Source organism: Pelophylax lessonae (assembly GCF_965119305.1).
Source record: "Pelophylax lessonae genome assembly, chromosome: 2".
In the NCBI taxonomy this organism is placed as follows: domain Eukaryota; kingdom Metazoa; phylum Chordata; class Amphibia; order Anura; family Ranidae; genus Pelophylax; species Pelophylax lessonae.
In genome coordinates, this window is record NC_138769.1 from 582,970,859 (window position 1) to 582,986,858 (window position 16,000).

The 16,000-nt window shown below is 45.0% G+C and overlaps 1 protein-coding gene across 1 annotated transcript in view; it reads right to left on the reverse strand.

The window, feature by feature from the left end:
• The window catches only part of POU6F1 (POU class 6 homeobox 1), a 220,988-nt gene that overhangs the window by 23,208 nt on the left and 181,780 nt on the right, over positions 1-16,000 (reverse strand). Inside the window, exon 9 of the mRNA XM_082247200.1 lies at positions 8,266-8,434. Within this exon, the coding sequence (XP_082103326.1) occupies positions 8,266-8,434 (169 nt within the window). The remainder of the gene's footprint in view (positions 1-8,265; positions 8,435-16,000) is intronic.

The following is a 16,000-nucleotide window of genomic DNA, read 5'->3' on the forward strand; positions in this document are numbered from 1 at the left end:
AAATGGGGATTCGGTATATGATGTCACTGTAGGCGAAACCTTGGGATCTAGTGATCACCAGTCAGTGTGGTTTAATATAAGAACTGTGAAAGAGTCACACCACACAAAAACAAAAGTTTTAGATTTTAGAAAAACAGACTTTTCAAAAATGAAATTAGTCATAAATGAGTCCTTATCAGACTGGAACGGATTACATGGAGTCCAGGAGAAATGGGACTACTTAAAAGGTGCATTATTGAAGGCAACAGAAAATTGCATTAGACTTGTCAGTAAAAGCAAAAAAAGGAAGAGACCACTGTGGTACTCAGCAGAAGTGGCCCAAATCATTAAAAATAAAAAGCTAGCATTTTGTAATTATAAAAAAAACCCAGAGCAATGAAGATAAGGAAATCTACAAGATTAGACAGAAAGAGGCCAAGCAAGTTATAAGAACTTCTAAAGCATAGGCAGAAGAAAAACTAGCTCAGTCTATGAAAAAGGGGGATAAGACATTCTTCAGATATATAAATGAAAAAAGGAAATTAAAACAAGGAATAACTAAATTAAAAACAAAGGACGGAAGGTATGTAGAAGAGAATAAAGGGCTAGCCGACTGCCTTAATTAATACTTCTGTTCAGTTTTTACAGAAGAAAAAGAAGGAGAAGGACCTCCACTTGAAAGGATGACTAATGAATCGTTTGATGCATATGTCTTTACAGAGGAAGACGTTCTAAGATTGCTGTCTAGAGTGAAGACAAATAAGTCACAGGGTCCTGATGAGATGCACCCAAAATTATTAAAAGAGCTTAGTGGTGAGCTGGCAAAACCATTAACAGATTTATTTAACCAATCATTAGTAACAGGAGTCCCGGAAGATTGGAAATTGGCAAATGTCGTGCCCATTCACAAGAAAGGTAGTAGGGAGGAATCGAGCAACTATAGACCAGTGAGTCTGACATCAATAGTAGGCAAATTAATGGAAACCCTATTAAAGGATAGGATTGTGGAACATCTTAAATCCCATGGATTGCAAGATGAAAAACAACATGGGTTTACTTCAGGGAGATCATGTCAAACAAATCTTATAGATTTTTTTGACTGGGTGACTAAAATAATAGACGGCGGAGGTGCAGTAGACATTGCATATCTAGATTTTAGTAAGGCTTTTGACACTGTCCCACATAGAAGACTTATCAATAAACTGCAGTCATTGAGCATGGACTCCCATATTGTTGAGTGGATTAGGCAGTGGCTGAGTGACAGACAACAGAGGGTTGTAGTCAATGGAGAACATTCAGAACAAGGTCATGTTACCAGTGGGGTACCTCAGGGATCTGTACTGGGACCAATTTTGTTTAATATCTTCATAAGTGATATTGCAAAAGGCCTCGATGGTAAGGTTTGTCTTTTTGCTGATGACACAAAGATATGTAACAGGTTGATGTTCCTGGAGGGAAATGCCAAATGGAAAAGGATTTAGGAAAACTAGAAGAATGGTCATAACTCTGGCAACTGAAATTTAATGTGGATAAGTGCAAGATAATGCACCTGGGGCGTAAAAACCCAAAGGCAGAATATAGAATATTTGACACAGTCCTGACCTCAGTATCTGAGGAAAGGGATTTAGGAGTAATTATTTCAGAAGACTTAAAGGTGGGAAGGCAATGTAATAGAGCAGCATGAAATGCCAGCAGAATGCTTGGATGTATAGGGAGAGGTATAAGCAGTAGAAAGAGAGAAGTGCTTATGCTGGATTGCAAGAAAAAACTTACCAGGAAAGGTTAAAGGACCTTAACATGTATAGCTTGGAAGAAAGAAGAGACAGAGGGGATATGATAGAAACTTTTAAATACATAAAGGGAATCAACTCGGTAAAGGAGGAGAGCATATTTAAAAGAAGAAAAACTACCACAAGAGGACACAGTTTTAAATTAGAGGGGCAAAGGTTTAAAAGTAATATGAGGAAGTATTACTTTACTGAGAGAGTAGTGGATGCATGGAATAACCTTCCTGCAGAAGTGGTAGCTGCAAATACAGTGAAGGAGTTTAAGCATGCATGGGATAGGCATAAGGCTATCCTTCATATAAGATAGGGCCAGGGACTATTGATAGGATTCAGATATATTGGGCAGACTAGATGGGCCAAATGGTTCTTATCTGCCGACACATTCTATGTTTCTATGTTTCTATTCACTTTCTTCATTAAGGTATATTTGCCTGTCACTTCCTCCCTGATTCTCTTTCTAATCAGCCCTCTCTTTCCTCATTTCTCTCTCTGTCTCACCTCTCTCTTCATTCACGCAAACTCACATGCCTTGTTAATACTGATGTAGCAGCCGCACCTTCTTAATGCTCATTATGCCAAAATATCTTTATCGAAGCTGAAAGTAACGTATTGTCTGTTCTATACTTTCATTCCTGGAGTCCGCGTGGGCAGGCGCCTCCATCCTCTTGGCGCGTTATGTTCCCATTTGGGGTGTCGAGGGGGTGGGACTCGCCTATTCACTATGTTTAGTGACCCCCTCCAGTGTGGATATTTAAGTTTTTGATTGCACTTTAGGCAGCTCTCTGACAGGTTACCCTTGTGTTTCCTTAAACACACTGCTTTTATCCGTCCATTGTTGTACCTGCTACCTGTAAGTTACAATGTTTTATACAAAAGTTGATACTTTGTATATTTTTTATTTCAATAAAAATTTATTGAAAGGAAAAAAATCGACCTTGGTTGCCAGGGTTTCCAGTGCTGCTGAAATCGCGGCCAGCGACTGCGATCCGGAAGGTCCAGTAGTCACACTAAGGGGTCTGAGGGTGAAATCACTACCTGGGACTCCATAGTATTTCAACAGAAAAAAAGGAGTACTGTCACTTTAAAAGCGCCGATCATGGTCCCCACCGCTGATCACCAGGGACTGCGGAGTCCCCTTTAAATATATACAGATAGAGTGCGCAGGGATATGCAGGGCCGGACTGGCCTACCGGGATACCGGGAAATTTCCCTGTAGGATAGCAAGTCCCCCTGCCCTCAGGCTGCAAAAAAACTGTAAAAAAAAAAATGGCCGCGGCCAGCCCGACATGCGCACTGTGCATGGGCTGCCGCCACTCGGGAAAGCCTGTACACGTTCGGCTATTCCCGGGCAGGCGGCACATGCGCGGTGACGTGTTGGAGCCGGGCGGCGCCATTTTTAAATGTGCGGCGCCTCACCAAAAGGTAAGTGAGACTCATCCGCAGCCCCTGCATCTTCTCAGGAGATGCAGTGCTGCGGACATGGTACAGGAGATTCTCCTGTACCATGCCCGCAGCACTGCATCTCCTGTACTATGCCCACAGCCCCACATCGCCTGAACTATACCCACACCCTGCATCTTCTGTACCATGTCCACAGCCCTGCATCTCCTGCACCATGTCCACAGCCCTGCATCTCCTGCGCCATGCCCGCAACCCTTGCATCTCCTGTACCATGTCCGCAGCCCCTGCATCTCCTGCAACATGCCTGCCACCCCTGCATCTGAAGAGAAGAAGGCTTCCAGTAGGGGAACCTCACCTCAGCGCATGCTATAAATGAACTATTATATTTAAAGTGCTCCTATTGTAAATATGTGCAATATTTGCCAATAAATATGTAATCCATTAACCGTGCAAATTATGTTTTACCTTATGAACTGTGCAATTGTGCAGTATATAAATCCAACATATCACAAATTAATATAAGTGCAAATTCCGCAAAATGTGTCCAAAAAGAACATGAACAATTATGCAGTGTGTGAATACAACGTATCACAAATGTGCAACACAATATGGTATTAGTGTAAAATCCACAATATTTCACAGGAAAGTGCTCTGTGCACAATTGAAGATAAAGTGCCTAAATAATGAAAAATCTGTCCTTGCACAATGTGCAATAAGCCAAAAGTTGGGATGGGATGTGTATAAAATAAAAATACAAATGTCCAAATATACAGTTTATGACATAAAGTGCTGGTGCTTGGGATGTGCTTGGGGTGTGCCGGTGATCCTCAGCTTGCTGCTGGGTTACCACTTTTACATAGTGAGTGATCCACACATGTATAGATAAAATCACTCACAAGATGATGTGGGTTATACCTGTCATATGACAGTACAACCTTTACCGCTTGTGTGGTTACCCCCCCTGGGTGCAGTGAAGCAGATCCGATTCAGCAGGCTGGCCTAGAGCTGCCGGTTCCCTGGCTGTGGATTCCTCCCAAGGGATCATGCAAAAAAAGGGGTACTCCGCATAGTGTAATTCCTCAATAAAAGTTTATTAAGCCTTCTGATGCGTACAACGGATAGGCATAAAAAGTATATAAAAAGTAATAAAAGATCCTGGTATGTTTTCCAAAGAAATGTACGTGGCCGTTACGGTACAATGTGAGCAGTGAGTGAACGAGGTACTTTTATAGAGGAATTACACTATGCGGAGTACCCCTTTTTTTGCATGATCCCACGGGAGGAATTCACAGCCAGGGACTGGGCAGCTCTAGGCCAGCCTGCTGAATCGGATCTGCTTCGCTGAACCCAGTGGGGGTAACCACACAAGTGGTATTGTGCAAGGACAGATTTTTCATTATTTAAGCACTTTATCTTCAATTGTGCACAGAGCACTTTCCTGTGAAATATTGTGGATTTTACACTAATACCATATTGTGTTGCACATTTGTGATACGTTGTATTCACACACTGCATAATTGCACAAGTTCTTTTTGGACACATTTTGCGGAATTTGCACTTATATTAATTTGTGATATGTTGGATTTATATACTGCACAATTAAACAGTTCATAAGGTAAAACATAATTTGCAGAGTATGGTTTACATATTTATTGCCAAATATTGCACATATTCACAATAGGAGCACTTTAAATGTAATAGCTCATTTATAGCAAGCGCTGAGGTGAGGTTCTCTTCACTTAATCTATCCTCCAGCTGCTGCTTATTAGACCAAATACCAGGAATTTCATAACATACAGGCCCGATCCAGTGGCGCGAGGGTATACCCCCACAGGTATAATATATAATAACCCCTGCATCTCCTGCACCATGCCTACAGCCCTGCATCTCTTGTACCATGCCCACAGCCCTGCATCTCTTGTACCATGTCCACAGCCCTGCATCTCCTGCCCCATGCCCGCAAACCCTGCATCCCCTGCACCATGCCCTTAGCCCCTGCATCTCCTGCACCATGCCCACAGACCCTGCACCATGCTCGCAACCCCTGCATCTTCTGTACCATGTCCGCAGCCCCTGCACCTTGCCCGCAGCCACTAAATCTCCTGCACCATGCCCGAAACCCCTGCATCTCCTGCACCATGCCCACAACCCCTGCATCTCCTGCACTATGTCCGCAGCCCCTGAATCTCCTGCACCATGCCCGCAGCCCCTGCATCTGCTGTACCATGCCTGCAGCCCCTGCATCTCCTGCACTATGCCCGCAACCCCTGCATCTCCTGCACCATGCGTGCAGCCCCTGCATCTCCTGCACCATGCCCACAACCCCTGCATCTCCTGCACCATGTCTGCAGCCCCTGCATCTCCTGCACCATGTCCAGAGCCCCTGCATCTCCTGCACCATGTCCGCAGCCCCTGCATCTCCTATACCATGTCTGCAGCCCCTGCATCTCCTATACCATGCCTGCAGCCCCCGACATGTCATCCTGTACCATGTCCGCAGCCCCCGACATGTCCTCCTGTACCATGTCCACAGCCTCTGACATCTCCTGTACCATGTCTGCTGCCTCTGCATCTCCTGCACCATGCCCGCAGCCTCTGCATCTCCTGTACCATGTCCAGAGCACCTGCATATCCTGTACCATGTCCAGAGCACCTGCATCTCCTGTACCATGTCCGCAGCACCTGCATCTCCTGTACCATGTTCGCAGCCCCTGCATCTCCTGCACCATGCCCGCAGCCTCTGACATGTCCTGTACCATGCACACACAGCCTATGACCACCTCCTGTACCATGGCAGCTCTTTTACCACTTTTACCCGAAATTTGCTGATATATATATATAAAGCCCTATATGCTTTCATATCTGTCGTATCTATATATAATACACTCTTCAAATGTGCTTTAAAATGCATAGTTTTCCCTTTTATGAACAAGAAAATAATAGCGTTATGCTGTTGGGTCAGTATAATAATGCTATGGGGCTGGTATGAAATTATTTCCAGGGCTGAATTTTATTCCCAGTCCGGCCCTGGGGATATGCCCACAAAGACCCCAGTACTTTATGGTCAAAGAAAACCTCCTGAATCGGTCTGTGCCGCAGGAAAGTGAGAGACACAGGATATGACATCAGTCTGGTATTTGAAAGGTCACGCTGCCTGTGTAGCTTCATAGGACTACACAAAAATGGCTGCCAATGCAAGTCTATGGGAAGCACAGGGAAAATGGCTGCCCTATACAAGTAATTTTGGAAAAAAATTCTATTGCCCACACTAAAGATGGCGGCGCCCATGGCGCGCCATGCGGTTAAGGACCCCCAATATGAAGGCCATAAGGGGTCTACAACCAGAACCAGCAGGAAAAGGTAACATTTCCACCAGCCCCAGGGTGCCGCAACAATAGCACCCCCCAGGGGGCAGGGCACAGGGCAGGGTAGCTTGACAGGCCAGGAGGATCTTTTAGGAAGTCCAGGTCCCATTATTCCCAGGAGAGGGCCCACGTCACCCCCAAGACCACCAAGGGACAAGGGGGGCTGCATTTACTCACCATACCATGGACCGGGTGGGCTCCGCTCCGGACAGACCACCTCCCACCCGGAGTGGGGGTGCTGCCAGCTGAGGGGTACGCTGCCACTCGAGGCGTTCCAGGTCGTCGTATCCCAGCGAGATAACCACTCACAGGCTCTTCTCCATCCAAAAATGGGCTCCATCGTGAAGAGGCCTAGTGCGGGACTATAACCTGCTCACACTTGTAGGCCAGGCTGAGGATCTAGATTATCCAGTGCAAAACCTCAACCAGCATTGCTTGTAGATCACCAGGAGGATGCCCCTGAACACTAACTAGCAAAGTGAGTAAAGATAAATAAAACAAAATATTCTTAAAAGAATAAAAAAAACTGAGACCGAAGTCCCATCAGCAACCTAGGTCCTGCTCCTTCACTAGGCAGAAACAAACTGTTTTGCTGAAGCAGGGTGTGTGGGGTTATGCCTATAGGGACAGCCCCGTGGGCGTGGTGAATTTCTTTTTTTCCTGCCTAGTACTACTCCTGCAGGGGGCAGCATAACCCAATGGTCTAAGAAGGATGAGAGCTGCGTCTGTCAATGGACGATAGAGAAATATACTTAAACAGCAAGGTTATACCATAATGTGCTAGTATGCACCATTATGAGAGACTTAGCTTAAAAGGAAGCCCTCCAGCGGAGCGCTGTCACCGCTGCAGAAGCTTCCATCATTACCTGCTCTTCCTCTCAGGTTAGTGGGCTGCGGCTGCTTGAATAGCCAAGTAGCGACGTCACTCCCGGGCATGCACATGGGAGTGGCGGTTTACAACACAGACCTCTGAAAAGTATGCTGTTTCTTCAGAGCACATGCGCCGGTGATGTCATCGGCTGCTTCTCACTGGAAAATCTTCTAAGCCGTGCACATTTAGGAGATATTAATTTTAATAAAAGCTTACCTGTAGGTAAAAATAAGCGAAAAGTGTTTACTACCACTTAAAGCTGGCCATATACAGAAATGAAAAAAAAATATTTGAAAAAAAATAAGGGATTCCTTCAGCCACACAAGGTGCATTAAGGTGGATGAAGGAATCCTCCCTCTGAGACACTGTATTCTGGCAGCAAGACCCACAGCTGTAAGAATACACTGATCAGTGGCTGCAGGTGACTGGCTGCAGCCGCTGATCAGCTAGACTTTTCCAGGTTTTCCCTTCCACAGAAGTTGATCAAACAATCGACTTCTGATGAGCAGGGATGGCCACTTAAGTCTATGGCCAGCATTAGACTATGATAGGTGGTTTTGTTAAACAATAGAGAGGCTCAAGAAACAGTCATGAAAGGTGGGTCAGAGCTTGACTTTAGCTCTGTAAGAATTTGAAGGCCTGTGTAGGTAACTTTCAATGCCTGAGTTTGCATACATACAACCCTACACATGCATATTTAAATCAAACTTTGTCCCTGCAGTGCTAGCTTTGTGGGTAAATGCTAGAGAGCAAGTCACCACATTTCTCTCTCCTAAAATGCCACTTTTGTGTGCCATATGGATGGTATTCATTTAATACAGCTTCTGTGCCATGTATATGAACAGACTACCCTATGTCTTACCTACAGATGGCAGACTGGCTATACGCTGGTCCTTCTGTGGCTGTCAATGCTTGGCCCACCTGTGTTTGAGTCAGACCAAGAGATAAACGGCGAATTTTAAAGTCCTTGGCAAATTCACGTATCTCTTCTAGATTTATACCGTCTTCATCATATCCTCCAGAGTGTGGCTCTAAATAGAAAAAGAGTCACTGAGTCAATTAAGTGCTGCCTTAAAGCAGGATTAAACACATTGATTTAAAGTGATTCTAAAGGCAGAAGTTTTTTTTATCTTAATGCATTCCATGCATTAAGATAAAAAACCTTCTGGGTGCAGCAACCCAACTTTAGCCCTCCTAATACTTACCTGAGCCTTGTCTTCCTCCAGTGATGTGCACGAATGGCTCCTGCTGTTGTCAATCAAAGTCAGTTAGCCAATCAGGAGAGAGAAGGGGCGGGGCCGAACCGTGGCACTGTGTTTGAATGGACACACAGAGCTGCGGCTCGGTTCGGGTGCCCCATAGCAAGTTGGTTGCTGTGAGGGCACTCAACAGGAAGGAGGGGCCAGGAGCGCCAGTTAGGGACCCGAGAAGAGGAGGATGGGGGCTGCTCTGACTCTGAGCAAAACCCCTGCATAGAGCAGGTAAGTATAACATGTTTATTATTTTTAAAGAAAAAAAAAACAGAGACTTTAAAATCACTTTTAACTGCTTTCTAAAACGATTACAGTCAAGGCATGCCACGAATGGCTGGTGTCATAACTGATCACATGTTTAGCACCATGGCAACTGCAGATCAAACAGAGCCTAACATGGTAGCTTCCTTGGCTGTAAAGGATAGGTGGGGTTCAGTTCCACTTAAAAAGGAAATCATGGTCACAACATACGCTTTAAAATTATAACATTAGCATTGTAATATCAATACAAAGACAACAGTTATTTTTGACAATCCAATATAAGCCTACATGAAAAAAATGAATTTTAGTCTTACCGTAAAATCCTTTAGGTTCACTGACGGACACATCTCCATGTCATCTAGACCCTTGGGCTTATGCTGCTCTCTCTTCAGGAATAGGACTAGGGGAAAACAATTATGGACACACCCCTGAGGCAGTCCATGGTGGTATACCATCACTTCCTGCTATAGGACTTCAGTTTGTAACAAGCAGTGTCAGAAGAATACATAACTCAACCCAACAGAGGGGCGGGTGCTGTGTCCGTCAGTGAACCTCAGAGAAAAGGATTTTACGGTAAGACAAAAATCCAGTTTTCTCTTTCGTACACGGACGGACACAGCTCCATGTCTTCTAGACCCTTGGGATGTCCCAAAGCAGTATCAACATGAGAGGTGGGAAAACACAGCAATACATATATTTCCCAACAAGGCTAAACATAGCCAACCAGGTAAAAACAGGAGCTCAACCAGGAACAACTGGAGCTCACCACCAGGAAAAAATACACCCTCAAGAAGCGAGAGCCTCTGCAACCGCAGCCTGCAAAACTTTGCAGCCAAAAACAGCATCCGAAGATGTAAGTACATCCACCTTATAAAACGTTGTGAATGTATGTACAGACGACCACGTAGCTGCCTTGCACATCTGCATCACTGATTCCTGATGACGGAAGGCCCAGGAGGCACTAAGCGCTCTCGTAGAATGCGCCTTGACCGGGAAAGGAGGAACCTGACCCTTAATAGAATAGGCCTGCACCACCACCTACCTGATCCATCTGGAAATGGTCACAGCAGGTGCAGCCTACCCCTTACTATTTCCAAATCGACTCAGTCACCCTGCCAGGTACACCCGAATAGCCCTAACTACATGCAAGGAATGTAGAACAATTTCTTTAGGCTTAGGACATAAGGACGGTCAAACAATGTCTTCATTCAAATGAAATCTGAGACAACCTTAGGAAGGAACACCTGACAGGGTCGTAACACCACTTTGTCCCTGTGAATCACCAGGAAAGGTGACCGACAGGACAATGCAGGCAACTCCGACACCCTACGCGCAGAAGTAATAGCAACCAAAAAGGCCACCTTCTGCGACAGAGTGAGCAAAGGAAGTTCACAAATGTTTTCAAAAGAAAGCTTTTATAGTACCGACAGTACCAAATTGAGATCCCACAGAGGTACCAAGGATCGCACCTAAGGAGCCAGATGGCAAACTCCCTGCAAAAAAGTGTGAACCAAGGACTTCGCCCCCAACGGCCTTTGGAAAAATATGGCCAAAGTGGAAATCTGGCCCTTGATGGTGCCCAGAGCCAAACGTTGATCTACATCCAGTTGTAGAAACTCCAATAGGCGAGACACAGAGAAGGAACAGGGAGAAACCCTCTGAGACTTACACTAAGTAATGTACACCTTCCAAACTCAATGATAAACTTTCCTAGAATTAGATTTCCTAGCTTTAAACAGAGTAGGAATCACCGACTCCAACGGCCCTCTGTCCTTCAGCACCTGGCTTTCAATAGCCATGCCATTAAAGCTAGCGACCGTAACGCAGGATGGAAAATTGGTCCCTGAGACAGAAGATCTTCCCTGAGAGGAAGTTTCCAAGGGACATCTGCTACCAGCCTTACCAGGCCTGCGTACCAAGACCGGCGAGGCCAGTCTGGTGCCACCAGAATGACTAGAATCCCTTCTACCTCGATTCTGCGTAGCAGTCTCGACAGAAGTTGTATTGGAGGAAAAGCGTAAATCAGATGATACTGACCCCAAGGGGCCACCAGGGCATCTGCGGCATCGGCCAGAGGATCCCGAGACCTTGACATGAACCTCTGCACCTTCCTGTTGAGACGGGAGGCCAACAGATCCACATCGGGGATCCCCCACCAGAGACACAGCTAATGAAACCCCTCCGGGTGAAGAGACCATTCTCCCTGATCCAACGTCTGCCAACTGAGATAGTCCGCTTGCCAATTCTCTACCCCCGGAATTTGCACAGCAGAGGGGGCCAGAACATATAGTTTTGCCCACTTCAGATTTCTGGCTTCTTCCCGGGTCGCCAGGGCACTCCTTGTGCCCCCTTAATGATTGACATATGCCTCCGCCGTAGCATTGTCCGATTGTATCCTCACCGGGCACCCCTGCAGACGATGCATCCACTGGGACAGACAAAGTCTGATCGCCAGAATCTCCAATATGTTGATCGGCAGACTGGACTTCTCTCGAGTCCAAACACCTCCGGATTACAAGAAAATGGCCACCGCTATCTATTACACAGGGAAACCCAAAACATGGCCGCCGGACTACACAAACATGGCCGCCGAGGATAGAGAAAACCATCCACAGCAAAATGGCAGCACCACGTGGACCCCGAGACTCTAGGGAAGTAATAGTCCACCAGGGTGGAGCCCCCCAGAGATCCCCCCATAGTGCAAAGAATGCAGGTACCCCTAAAAGGAGGCTGCCAACCGCACACACCCATTGGCCTCTGGCCCCACACCAATGTAGCCCCCCCACCCCAAAAAACACCCGAGTACCCAAAAAGAGGACTAGGGGAGGGGACAGGTGAGGATGACCAATGTGGGGTAAACCCCGCGGGGGAGAGGGGGGAGAACGTGAGGGGAGGAAGCACACGGGGGGCTACCATCCCCAGGTAGGGCTGTGACCACCCCAGCAATTCCCAGAGAAAAGAGGGGGGACACTACTCACCACACCTTGGCATCAGAAGGGCACCACTCCCGGCAATCCACCGCACCATCTTTCCCTGTCTTCTCAGCGTTCATTACTGTTTTTAGTCGACAGTGCATAAATGTTCACGAAATTTCTCGTCCGATTTTTCTTTTTTTTTGGCACATTTGTTCCTAGACTTCTGGGTTGTCAGCAACTTCAGATCATGCGCGGTCTTTCGTATCCGATTTTTCACGGACGTACTGCATACACATTAAACGAAAAATGGGTCGTCTGCGGACGAACGAAAAAAATTTTGGTGTTTGTCCCTCCGTTTTTTTTCGTTGAAAATGTCGGCATCGGCTGCTGAAAGTTGTGTACACGCTAGGTGAAAATCGGACGATTTCACATCGGGCGGGAATTTTCGGCAGATTTTCTACTAGTGTGTACCCCACATTATAGCAGGAAGTGATGGTATACCCAGTGGTGTATTTAGGTTTTATGCTGCCCTAGGCCTGACTAAACTTGTGCACCCCCTAATTTAAATATGACCCACCCCTTCCAGTAAAGGCCACACCCCTTCCTGATTATGACCCACCCTGTCATCTGTAAACCACAGACAATAACCACAGTATATCAGTGCCCATCAGTGTAGCTTCATCAGTTCCCATAAGTTCAGCCTCATCAGTGCAGCCTTATCAGTGCCACCTGTTTACTGCCCATCAGTGCAGCATATCAGTGTGGCCTCATCAGTGGTCACCAGTGCAGCCACATCAGTTGCCACCAGTGCAGCCTTATCAGTGCCCATTAGTACAGCCTTATGTCACGGAATTAGTAAGATTACTCTTTTAAGATATTTGGACTTGTTTGCTGCCCCCCTGCAAAGTGCCGCCCTAGGCCTGGGCCTTGTTGGCCTAGGCCAGAATACAGCACTGGGTATACCCACTGGGACTGCCTCAGGGGCGTAACCAAAATTGTTTCCGCCTAGTCCTAGGCCCAAGGGTCTAGAAGACATTGAGCTGTGTCCATCAGTGAATGAAAGAGAAATTTTCTTTCATGTTGTAAGTGCTGCCTGTCTGCTGGCCATCTTCTTCCACAAATTCCGGCATTCCCTGCATGCTTTACAGCTTCTCCTCTGCCGTTTACTATCAGTTTCTTGCTGCCTACAAGCTGTGATTCTTGTACTGACTCTGCCTCCTAAAACTCCTTCTCTCAGCAACTATGTAGTTCAGAAGGAAGGCTCTGTGAATTCTGTGATACAGAAGTTCCTATCAACAGGTTATATAATGAATACGTGTCACAGAATTTACAGAAGTAAATGTGTGGGGAGCTTCACAGGGTAAGTTCACAAACTTCAACATTGTTCAGAGTAATAGCAGTAGGCTACAAATAATTAAAATACAAAGTAGACATAAATATCTGAATTTACATTTTGACCATAGATATGTTTTAATGTCATGTGCAGGGAATTTTTTGTTTTTATTGAAATGTTTTTAAAGAGGAATAAACATTACAAAGCACAGCAGTGAACAATCCTTGCTAAGATCTGTACATTCAAAAACATAAATACATAATAGAAAGAGAAAAGTGATAAAAGAGGGGACATAGAAGAGCCATGACAAAGAGGAGGAACTCACCATAGTCTCTCTTATACTCACCCACCAAGAGGGAGGTCAGATATATGATAAATGGCTACTTAACTTATCACCATAATGTCCTAGGGAATGAATAAAGGCCACCACAGAGATGTGCAAGAGATCTTCCGGTCAAAGATGTTTCAAACCTTTATATTATGTCTCCAAGATTGTTTATTTTTAATGCAGAACTTTATCTTTTTAATGCTGGGGATAGAGTTTTTTTTCAGCAGAAGAGACTTTTTCATGTCTATTCTGCTAAAAAAAGAACCTTTCCCCTCTCTCTCAGCAATTTTTAAAATGGTGTACACTGCTATAGTGCATTCACATTGCAGTGTACACCCTGGGTCATCCCCAGTTTTTGTAAAATGCTAGGAATGCAGCCTAGAGCCAATAGGAGGAAGTCAGCGATGTGAAACACTGTGGAAAAAATAGTGGCATCAGCAAATTGAGGGAGGGTATTTCATTTTTTTTTTTTGTGAAAAGTTGAGCAAACTTTTTACAACGGGGTTACTTTATTCTAGACTAGGATTTCGAATGAGACAAAACACCAAACTGGGCCTGAAATCTACTAGGGCGCCCAGATCCATGTTCATTCTCGATTCCCCCAGAGGTTCACCCCCGATTGAGTAACGTGCATTCTTATTTTTAGCTCCAAAGTGCATCACTTGTATTAAATCTATTATTATATCATATTACAACCCTAATTCCAAAAAAGTTGGGACGCTCTGTAAAATCTACATTAAAAAAATTGCAAATCTCATAAACCCATATTTTATTCACAATAGAAAATAGAAAACATATAAAATGTTTAAACTGATAAAATGTATAATTTTAAGAAAAAAAATAAGGTAAATTTAAAATTGATGGCAGCAACACGTCTCAAAAAAGTTGGGGCAGGAAAACAAAAAGCTGGCAAAGTAAGTGGTACTAACAAGGAAGAACTGGAAGAACAGTTTGCAACTAATTAGATTAACAGGCAACAGGTCAACAACATAACTGGGTATAAAATGAGCATCTTTGAAAGTCAGAGTGTCTCAGAAGTAAAGATGGGCAGAGGCTAACTAATCTGTGGAAAGCTGCATTTAAAAATTTTCTAAAACTTCAGAATAATGTTCTTTAACCTAACATTGCAAAGACCTTAAAGCAGAGCTCCGCTTATCCGACTCTACCCACCCCCTCCGGTGCCACATTTGGCACCTTTCAGGGGAGGAGGGGGGCAGCACTCGAGAGCTGATGAAAACATTGACCGCTGGATTCCAGGACAGGTAAGTGTCCTAATATTAAAAGTCATCAGTTACAGTATATGTAGCTGTTTTTAATTTTTTATGGGGAGGGGGGGGGGGGGCTGGACCACCTTTTTAAATATATAATCAAAAGAGTCAGAATCTAGAAAAATCTGTGTGTGCAAGGGACAAGGCCAAAACACAATACTGAATGCCAGTGATCTTCTGGCCCTCAGATGGCACTGCACTAATAACAGGCATGGTACTGTGATGGACATCACTCTATGGGTTCAGGAATACTTCCAAAAATCACTGTCTGTGAACACAGTTTGCCGTGCCATAATAAAATGCAAAGTAAAGCTCTATTATGCTCTATTATCGGGGGTCAAAGATAATTTAAAATGGTCTGTTGACAAGTGGAAAATTTGAATTTTTGTTTTACCGTAAAATCCTTTTCTCTATCATTCATTGACAGACTCAGTCTCTGATCTTCATATCAGTAGGGTTATACTGCCCCCTACAGGAGTAGGACACTAGACAGAAAAAAGTTCTGGCTACGCCTATGAGCAGTCCCAGGGGGTATACCCTCTCTACCTACTATAGGATGTCAGTTTTGTATCATAGCAGTGTCAGAAAAAATAATACCAAACCAACTCAAATAGAGGGGTGGGTACTGTGTCTGTCAATGAACTTAAGAGAAAAGGATTTTACGGTAAGACAAAAATCCAATTTTCTCTATCATTCATTGACGGACACAGTCTCTGATCTTCATATCAGTAGAGACGTAGCAAAGCAGTGCCATAAAATGAGGGGTGGGAACAGCAGAAAAATAAGTCCCCAAGTCTAAACCATAGCCAACCAGGCAACATAGGACTCATCAGAACAACATGAGACCCACCTGAAAAAAAACACCCTCAAGAGAGACTGAGAAAACCCCTTAAACAGCAGCCTGCAAAACTTTGCGGCCAAAAAAGGCATCTGCAGATGCCAGCACATGCACCTTGTAAAACTTTGTGAAAGTGTGACCGGACGACCAGATAGCCGCCTTGCAAACCTGAAGCACAAATGCCTGATGGCGAAAAGCCCAGGAAGCACTAAGCGCCCGAGTAGAATGCGCCTTAACAGGGAAAGGTGGAACCTTTAATCCTAATTGAATAAGTCTGCATCACTGTCTGTCTGATCCATCTAGAAATAGTCGCAGCAGACGCAGGTAGCCCTTTCTTTGGGCCATCCATGACCACAAAGAGCGAATCTGACTTTCGAAAAGACTCAGTAGTCGCCAAGTAC